The sequence below is a fragment of the Semicossyphus pulcher genome, unplaced genomic scaffold (genome assembly GCF_022749685.1).
Source record: "Semicossyphus pulcher isolate SPU_LCO1_2020_fin unplaced genomic scaffold, fSemPul1.0.p SCAF_11, whole genome shotgun sequence".
Lineage (NCBI taxonomy): Eukaryota > Metazoa > Chordata > Actinopteri > Labriformes > Labridae > Semicossyphus > Semicossyphus pulcher.
The window spans coordinates 18,343,769-18,353,602 of NW_027211615.1; the positions used below are offsets into that span (position 1 = coordinate 18,343,769).

Sequence of the window (9,834 nt, forward strand, 5' to 3'; positions counted from 1 at the left end):
TTTGTTATAACGGTTATGTATTGAACATTGTTCTCTCATAAGGGGGGTTTCCAAACAAGACACATATATTAGCTGAAGCACAGGATATGATAGCTGTTTACCGCATATTATTCTTTTGGTTGCACAAGAAGATTTCCCCAAAGGTGACGAATGGAGATATTAGACTTTCAAATGAGCAGAAAAGTACATGACATGCCGGTGAGACATGAATTTTAGCCCCAATCTGTCTTCTACATGTCAGAGAGCATCAATAAATAATGATAATAGTGAGAGCATAAACACAATGAAAAAAAGAGACACAAACAACAAGCAAACAGGTCCATTCATGACCTGTTTGTCTGAGAAACTTCAGTTGTTCCTGAGCGCAGACTGAAGGCCTCAGGGGTCGGATCACAGACCGGTCGCATTAGTCCTTACGCTGGGACAAAAGGATTTCCAAGAACTCCGGTTTAAGCTTATAACCACAGTCTATAGCTAAACTACTGTTATGAGGATGTACAGATGCTCTAATGCATTGTTTCTGAAGCCACCTGAGGGTTATGGAAGATTTGAATGGGTCGCTGAGGGATCATGGAATATTTTGGTTGTGGCAGCTGAAGGTCCGGACTTAGATCGCTTCCCCTGCAGCTAAGAATTAAATGTCACTATTACATAAGGTTATTTTATTTCTTCCTGTCCTACGGTGGGTTAAAGTGCATTGTAACAGGGTATATTGGATATATACACTATGATAATATTTTGAAATTTAGCTTAGATAAAAGTGTGGGAAACTCGGTGTAGCATATGCATTTGTTTGGACAAAAGTGCATTTTCACGTGAATAATGTTTCCTCTTCCTATAAGCTGCTGGTCAAGAGAAAAGAAGAGCCAGGACAAAGTTTGTAAACCGCTGTCGTAATGAGCCGGATGCCTCAGTCGCGCTATAGAACAGCAGAGAGCCATGTAAGTACCTCTTGTCCTGACCTTGAGTTTCATGCTGTCGCTTTGAGGGACTATTTACCGCTATCACGAACAAACAAATGCCTGCTGAAAGGAAATAATGACGCTAGTGATGGTGGTCGCGCAGGGGGTGGGGGGACGCTGTCTGGCTGAGTCACAGTTTAACCTCTCGTGGCCCTCCTCAGTAGGTCGTTCATTTGTGCTTCAGATAGCATATCTCTACCTGGCCCTCTCTGGCTGCCAGGATTTCACTCTGCCATGTTGTCCTTTCAATCAGCCTGTAATTGGATCAGCGGGAGCGATTAGATAAGCATGATGTATCTGGCTCTAAACAATGATATATACGGTATCAGAGCCGCATGATCTTCTCAAACCACTCTGGGCATCGCTGATCAAGTCCATCAACGGGCTTGGCTAGACACATTCCTCTGTGCTGGTGTGACACAAGCTGTGCCAAGGAGGCACATACAATAAGGCCTCATATGTGCCCTCGAGACACACACCTTTACATGCCAAATCATTCAAAGCACGCACACTTATACACAGAAAGAGCCTGAGTTAAAGCCCTCTCTTTCTAATCCTCTCACTCGGGTAATTAAAGATACTCACAGCTTACTGTGTGAGGCCTTATCCCCCAATCTAAAGCATCTAAATGCCGAGCGGCTTTTACCTGGGTTTGGGTTTAGAGCACTCGGTTCACCAAGTGGTGTTTTGGCAACAACAGAGACCCAACTATCACTGCCAACAGATTAACACGACAATAGAGCAAAGCTAAGCAGCGGGGATGAATTAACATGTTCACCTACACCCCGACTTTATGAATGGATGGAAGAAAAAAATGAATGAATGAACTGGGATAACTTGATCGGAGAAGATGTTACAGAAAGTTTGCGTCACATTTAAGTAGTCGGGTAATTAAATAAAGAGTAAAAAGAGAAAAAAAATCATTGCTTAAAAAGTATAGAGTAAAAAAAAATCTTGGATCCAGAGAGGGGAAGGCCCAAACACACTGCACACTGCGACTCAGGTAACTGCATGCACCCACGGGCCTCTCTGTATTTTAATTGCTAAGCGGATGATCTGGGATTATCCCTCATAAAATGTTATTGTCCCGAAAGGAGACAAAGATATCTTGTGATCTCTGAGGGATTCAATCTATTGCAATCTTTTGGAAGAAAACAGGCCCGGCGCTTTGACCAAAACACTGCCCAACTGCCCCACCATCATCACCTAATGGAAGTCCCTATAGAGGGAATCAATGGGGGCTTTTCTTATGGAGATGAGCCAAACATTAGAGCTGTTGACTACACCCCACAGGCTAAAAACAACACAGCAAAGGTTCTCTCACCCCTCTGTGACACTAAGGGAATGTAGTGTACAAATATAGATGGATCTTTCCTCTTTAAGAGACCTTTCTTTGTGTGCAACATATAAAATGATCGTCTCGGGGAATTGATGGCTCGATCGTCTCTCACTCCATAATTAAGATATCAGACACGAGCACGTGCAGCCAAAACCTTCCACTGAAAACTGATGGATAGCAGAGAACTGGAATAAAATGAAAGGATTAATCTATGCAAGAGGAAGCAAGTATAAATCAGCTCCGGTGTCAGACACATATGTACGAGCACCCACCCCCACGCACACATTGAAGTTCAGCAGGAGGATGTGATAGTCCCACTGCAGGGTCTAATCCTTTAAAACCACAAAAGCAACGTGTTGTGATGCCGTTATCCATCAACCTTAATCCAGAATCCAAACATGTTTGATCCGACTATTGACACCTTGATCAATGATCCGTTTATGAAACAGCTAGTGTAAATGTGGGGTCACATTAATGGGAATATTAGACCACCACATTTTGATGTTATTTAAAACACAAGGTAAATAGATGATGTTATTTCTATGGAAGGAAAAACACTAGACTTAAAGCAACAGCACAGTTTTAACTGTTGACTTTATGACCTTTTTTTTTACAGTGTGAATTTACGGGAATATGTAAGGATGCAAGAGGAAAAGATTGCTGGTAAAAAGGGACTTTTTTTTCATATTTATGTTTATGGTTGTAAAAAACAAAAGTGGGGGAATCATCAAGAAGAAGGCTGCAAGGAGTTCCTGGCATTTTTGGGAATGTTTAATTTCACTATAAAGTAGTTTTTCTGTGTGTATAATTTTAACTATTATAATAGTATCTCTCTGTGGGGGTCCCCTTAACCAAATCTTATCCAAAGTTCCCCTAATTTACTTCTTCAGGCTTGAAAAAGTTTGGCGCCTCCGGGTAAGATGTCCTGCAGGAGGTGCTTTATGAACAAGTGATTGACAGCCCCTTGGTGACATCACTGTACGACAAAAAGAGTCGCAGGGGGAAGCGAAGGCACCAATCAATTCAACCACTACGCTGTGGCGCACAGAGGAGAGGCGACGCGCTCCCCAACCCGAAGCAACAAGGTCCAAAGGAGCGACACTTGAGTGCGCTTATCTCTCTCCAAGAAGCAGCCCTGCTCGACTTTAGTCCCGGCGAACTGCTCTCTTGTGGAAGATGTTCAACCAAGATGCTTTATACTTAGATCGCTCCTGCCTACGCGAACCCGCTTCCTCATAGACTTAACATATTTTTTCCCCCCCTTTCTTTCCGTGCTGACCAAGACCTAACCCGAATTGCAGCTGGTGAGAATATGTGCGAGAGGCGATCGGCGAAGGGCATGGGCTGTCTTTGGTCCCCCAAGGAGAAGCAGCGTGGATTTAACACGAATTAATGTGGAATTTATCGGAGCACAAAGGTGGAACGACGACCGGACACAGCGCTTCCTCGTCAGGTAAAATACAACTTATGAACTTTTTAAATAACTTTTCCAAAGACACTTAATCGTAATAATGTCAGAAGAGTAAAAAAACACTTGATTTACGAGGAAAAGTTACTTTACAAATGTAAATCAACAGTTATCCCAGCATAGACGCATTCAGGGTGTGTGCGTAAAAGTTAAAGCGTCCCGTTTTGAACCTCGGGGAAAACTTAGTGAGAGGAGAAATGCTGTTAAAAAGTGTTTCTTTGGAGGTTGTCCTCCTCACATGATATTACTTTTTGATGTTTTTGATGTCTTGTCCCGGGCTGGCTACATCTGGCTCTGGTACGCACGTCAGATCTAACACCTGCGAGCCTCTTGAAGTAACCTTATCCCTTATGATTATACATGACCGTCAAAGCCTGTGCAAATAGACGCTTGTAGCACTGTCTGAATGCCTCTCCTGCTGCTCTGTATTCTAACTCAACATTCTTTCATGCCTCTTGTGATCTCTCAGGCCACGCAGACTTGCTTTTCTTTTCCATATCAACTCACCAAACATGATTTCTTATCTCTTCTAATTGGAGACTTTCAGTCTGCAGTCTCCCCCACAGCTTTCTTTCACATTCCCCCCTTTTTTGTTCCTCTCTTTCATAACTCCCTCACCTTGATATTTTCATGTTTCTGCTCATGTTGAGATCAATCTTGTGTTTCACTTAGACGCTCTATAGTGCCTGCAGGGTTGTTATTCACAGCCGCCTTTTTTGTTCCACTTCAAAGCGAAGAGGTGTCTTCCCTTTTTAACCTGCTCTCTTTCAATCACTCCTACTGTACGGGGGGATCACACACACTTTGAGGAATGGTGCAGTGAAGTCTACCTCATGTCAATACCTCAGCGCCGGTGTATTGACACAAACCAACTTTCTCCACAGGGACTGACTGATCATGGTCGCCGTGGTCCGCTCTCTCATGGTACTGCTGCTCGCTCAGGTGTTGCTGGAAGGTGCTACGGGACTTATCCCCGAGGTCGGCCGGAGGAAGTACAGCGAATCCGGGAAGCAGACCCCACAGCAGTCGGAGAGCTTCCTCAACGAGTTTGAGCTTCGGCTTCTCAATATGTTTGGACTGAGGCGCAGGCCGACCCCGAGCAAGCAAGCCGTGGTGCCGCAGTACATGGTGGACCTTTACCGCATGCACTCTGCGAACGGAGACCACAGCACTAAGCGGCCCAAGAGCATGGGGAAACACGCAGAGAGAGCCGCCAGCAAGGCCAACACGATTAGAAGCTTTCACCATGAAGGTATGTATTAGTGACATACCTTTACCTGTCAGCCGGAGAGCTGCTCGCCTCTCTCAGACAGCCCAAACCTATATTTAAACATGAGTCAGAGCGTCAGGACTGAACTTCAGAGTCTTCACTGTTTTATGGAGCGTTAGTCATTTACAGGTGACACGCGTCAGGCGTATTTGTAACTCTTCAATAAGTTTGGGACTCAGAACAAGCATCTCATGCACAATTAAATGAACTCTAATGTATGAAGTGATGCAACCTTTAACCAAACATTCCCCTGGCGCAGCTGTCACAGGCTTCAAAAACATGAAGGGGCGGTGGTATCCCTGGGGTAATTTGTTTCTTAATAATTGATGGTGTTTGCGTGGGCTCTGAAAACAGTTTTTCCAGACACGCACCACAGGAGCGGGATAAAGGGCGGTGTGCCTGCGCGCAGGTGATAGTCATCACCCTGTTACTTCAATAACACACGGCATGACATTATGCTAACACGCATTATGACAAAGTCATCGTGTCAGACTGAATTCTGACTCATTTGTAACAGGGCTGAAATTAAAGAGGGGGAGGAGGGGTTGCCCGCCTTACTCTTTCCAATTCACCCCTCTCTCTCTCTCTGTCTCTCTCTCCGTGTGCTGTGCGCCATTACGCACGTTCCAATAACACCATAATTGCTCACTTAGTTTATATGCTGGATACGCGCTAATTGTTGAATTCAGCGTTTCTGTTCAATTCCAATTTTACTTCCAATGCAAAATATGCTGCTCCTGCTGAATGAGGCTCCCACACTGAAGGTCCTGGATAAAGTGCGTTAGCTGAGCAGTCACACTTTGTGTTTATACAAAGGTACTGACGATGAGGGTTATTTTAAACTGTTTAAAATATCTAACAGGTGAAATCTAAACAAAACCGCCTCTATTTATAAATCCAGTTTACCACTTGGCAGCTGTGCGGTGCACCTGGTCATAATATTAACATGATTTATTTATGATAGAAAATAACTCTAACTGGCAAATATAGAAACTGTGTATCGTTCAATTTCCTACAGACAGGTTCCAGTTTTTACATACGAGTTAGTGAGTCCATAGGGGCTCCACACAGAGTCCTTATACAGAGTCCTGTGTGTTTGAGTGGGGAAGTTTCCATCAGGGGTGAGTCAGAGGGGTGGTTGAGTGGTTGCTTGGGTGCTCTCCAGAGGCCTAGTGCAATGACACCCAGTGGCTACACTGACACACTACAAACACGCCTGGCCCCGGGCAGCCAGGCCGAGCGAGCGAGCGCTGCCTGCCCACTGCTGGAAACCTCCGCACCGGGCCAGCACACACCTTGACACCACCGGCCATTAGCGATGTGTTCAGACTGTGTTTACATACGCTCCCTGTGGCTCTTTCATCCCATGCTAACAGAGCTGCGGGGTTGTTAGTCTTCCCATGTCAAGAGACGTGCAATTGCTGGCTGCTCCATATAATAAGCGTGTATCTACAGATGTAAGCGCGGCACATCAAAGCCAGCAGCTCTGATCATTCATCACAACTGCCTCATGATATTAATTTCACTGGAATAATTAGTTTCACTGCTATCAGTTTTCAAAAATAACCATTTCCCATGCCAAATAGAACATTTCCACTATTACACAGGAAGTGGCTGCCAGAGACAGGTCCGTGATGAATGACCTAACATTAGCCTTTATCTTTTGTTTTGGCACGCAGCGCAAAAAGAAATTAGGAATGTTGATACACTCATATCTGTGGTTCACACGTTTTTGACAAGTCTCGACTTGTTCACACAGCCCGAGACAAACAGACGAGAGAGAGAGAGAGTGAGAACGCGGCAGCAGAAAGAAACAGAAGGAGTGACAGAGAAAGAGAGGGAAAGAAAAGAGGATTTGGGGCTAAGAGAACAGAGGGAGAAGGGGATTTGGGAGCTGAGGAGGAAAAGAAAGAGAGGGATTGGGGACAGAGGAGAGGGAACGAGAGACAGGGGGCTTTCCCACATCAAATGAGGAGCGATAGGCCTAATTGAGGTCTTTGTGCCTCTGGAGGGAGGTTTAGGATGAGATGGTGGAATTTCCTAAATGCCTCCTTTGAAACGGCGCAGAGTTCAAAGTTTGTGTTTATTTTACCACACCAAACAGATTAAAAAGTGTGTCTATACATCATCTATGATCTTCATAAAGGAACAGTTCAAAGTGGGGATGCCTCAAAGAAAATTACAGCTTTTACTAAGATTTCTGTCCTTTACTGCAGCCTGTAAAGGGGAATACCAATCAGCTTAAGTATATATAAGTGAGACTTTCATATGCATCAGGACAGCTGCCTTTCAGAGAGGAGGATAGCATGTCCAGGCTTAGAGCTGTTAACACAAGTAAACAATAAAATATCAAACATCGTTTATTCAGAGTTGCAGGGTGTCATGGTGAATCTTTCCAGAATTTAGATATTAATAATCCTGTTTCATCTCTTTGTTGTGACTTCAGACGGAGTTATTATCTTTCACAACCAGATCTAACAAAGGTTAATGCAACAGTTAGCATTTTATGTGTTTACGTTTATGCAATCAATCTTATATTGATTTCCAAATTGCTCCGCTTTTTGATCCACATCTTTGATGGTATTCCAATATTTGTCTCAACTTTTTTTTCATGTGGTAAATGTGAGCAGCAGCTGAGTCAAGTGTGCCATTTACAGGCAGGCTGACTAGCATGTCTGATCTTATCAATAGAGGGAAGAGCTCTGCTTTCATCTTCTGACATTTAACCAGGTGAATTTACGAGCATGACACTAATGACGGTATTACATCACCACGACAATTTGCTATTACACTGAGTCATGCATGCAAATGGATGATGTGTGTGCTATGCTTGTGTGACAATGGCCTACACCCACTCAATTTAACCACGTGGCAGCTTGGCTCGCTGCACAGAGAGAAGGCTGCAAGTTGTGTGTGGGTGTATGTGTGTTGGAGTGAGCGAGCCATGTGGGAACCCATCCTTGGCCAACTTCTTCATGCTCACAGTGGATCTATGAAGCCAGGGAGGCTTTAATCAAATATGTTGTTCCTCATTCTTGTATTTTTGTTTCTTCTTTGACATGCTTTCCTCTTACACTCTTTGTCATCTCTTGCAGAGGCTATGGAGGCCTTGGCCAGGCTGAAAGGCACAACAACCCAGCAGTTCTACTTCAACCTCACTACCATCCCTGATGAGGAGCTCATCACCTCTGCAGAGCTCCGTATCTACAGGGATCAGGTCATGGGAGCTGCAACCCCCAAAAACAGCTCCAGAAACAGCACCATGAGTCATAGTGCTCCTGCTGGTGGCTCCCATCGTATCAACATTTATGAGATATTCGGGGTTCCTGCCGCTCATGGTAAGGAACCTCTGGCACGTCTGCTCGACACTCGGCTAGTGCAGGACTCTTTGAGCCGCTGGGAGAGCTTCGACGTCAGCCCTGCTGTGTCTCAGTGGACCTCTGGGAAGGGCCACAACCACGGCTTCATGGTGGAGGTGCTCCATCCAGAAGGGGGTGACATGGATGGAGAGCACGCCCAGAAACGTAGTAAGCACGTCAGGGTGAGCCGGTCCCTGCATGAGGACCAGGACTCGTGGCCTCAGGCTCGGCCTCTGCTGGTGACGTACGGCCATGACGGCCGTGGGGACTCTGTGCTGCACACACGGGAAAAACGTCAGGCGGCACTCCGCAAACAACGCAGGAAGCACCAGCACAAGGCCAGCTGCAACAGGCATGCCCTGTACGTGGACTTTAGCGATGTGGGGTGGAACGAGTGGATCGTGGCGCCCCCTGGCTACCACGCCTTTTATTGCCACGGGGAATGTCCGTTCCCCCTTGCAGATCACCTCAATTCTACCAATCATGCCATTGTGCAGACGCTGGTCAACTCTGTCAACTCGAAGATCCCCAGAGCCTGTTGCGTGCCCACGGACCTCAGCCCCATCTCCCTGCTCTACCTGGATGAATACGAGAAGGTCATCCTGAAAAACTACCAGGACATGGTGGTGGAGGGATGCGGCTGCCGGTGAGAAACGGACGAGAGAGAGTGACAAGAAAGACTGAAAGAGACATCAGAGGTTATTATGGACACCCGGTTTCCCAATGAAGACGTTTATTTATATGAAAGACAGACAGAACAGAGCTATTGTGGAAGAAGAAAAAAACTATATATGAATATATTTATGTCTACATAAAGTTGGGAAAAATAAATATTTTAATCAGAGGAATATTCCTTTTACTGGTTTTGAAAATGTATTTCTGATGTACATTTCGAAATGGGTGCAATACCACATGAAGTATAATGCTCAGATTTTTATTTTGTATTTATTTCTATTATAACCACTTTATTTGTAAATAAATATTGTGTATTTATCGTGAAAAAACCTGGTCGCTCCAATTTTCCAAGATCACCTACGGAGAAGCAGCCTCTGCTGGGGGGCCAACATGTGTGGTTGACATTAACGACACAGTCTCAAATTCTGACAGAAATTAGCTGCAACAACAGAACACATGACATGAAGCTCACACTACACTGATTGCAAGCACTGAACTCTTTTGGTAAATGTAACTGGAAACCAACAACAATAGAAGACGTGTAGAGAGGAAAGTGACAGAGCCGGGTCAGGGTGCTGCTGCTGTAATGAACTGCAGCAGGGTGTAGGGTCACAGGACGGGAGTGACAAGTTACAAGCCCACAAATGTGATAGACTCCCATGGGAGGATTAGCAAAACACCAGAGCATGTTTTCATGCATTACATGTCACTGCAAAGATCCCTGGGAAGGTTCGTCTACAAGCTGCTCCCATGTTGTTTCT

The 9,834-nt window shown here is 45.0% G+C and overlaps 1 protein-coding gene across 1 annotated transcript; it reads left to right on the forward strand.

Moving 5' to 3' along the window:
• The first annotated feature begins 3,348 nt into the window (after nucleotides 1-3,348).
• On the forward strand, nucleotides 3,349-9,385 carry bmp2b (bone morphogenetic protein 2b). The gene is made up of 3 exons (XM_069686124.1): nucleotides 3,349-3,754; nucleotides 4,654-5,021; nucleotides 8,135-9,385. The coding sequence occupies exons 2-3, from the start codon at nucleotides 4,667-4,669 to the stop codon at nucleotides 9,046-9,048; spliced, it is 1,269 nt and encodes a 422-aa protein (XP_069542225.1). The 5' UTR covers nucleotides 3,349-3,754; nucleotides 4,654-4,666; the 3' UTR covers nucleotides 9,049-9,385.
• The last annotated feature ends 449 nt before the right edge of the window (nucleotides 9,386-9,834 follow it).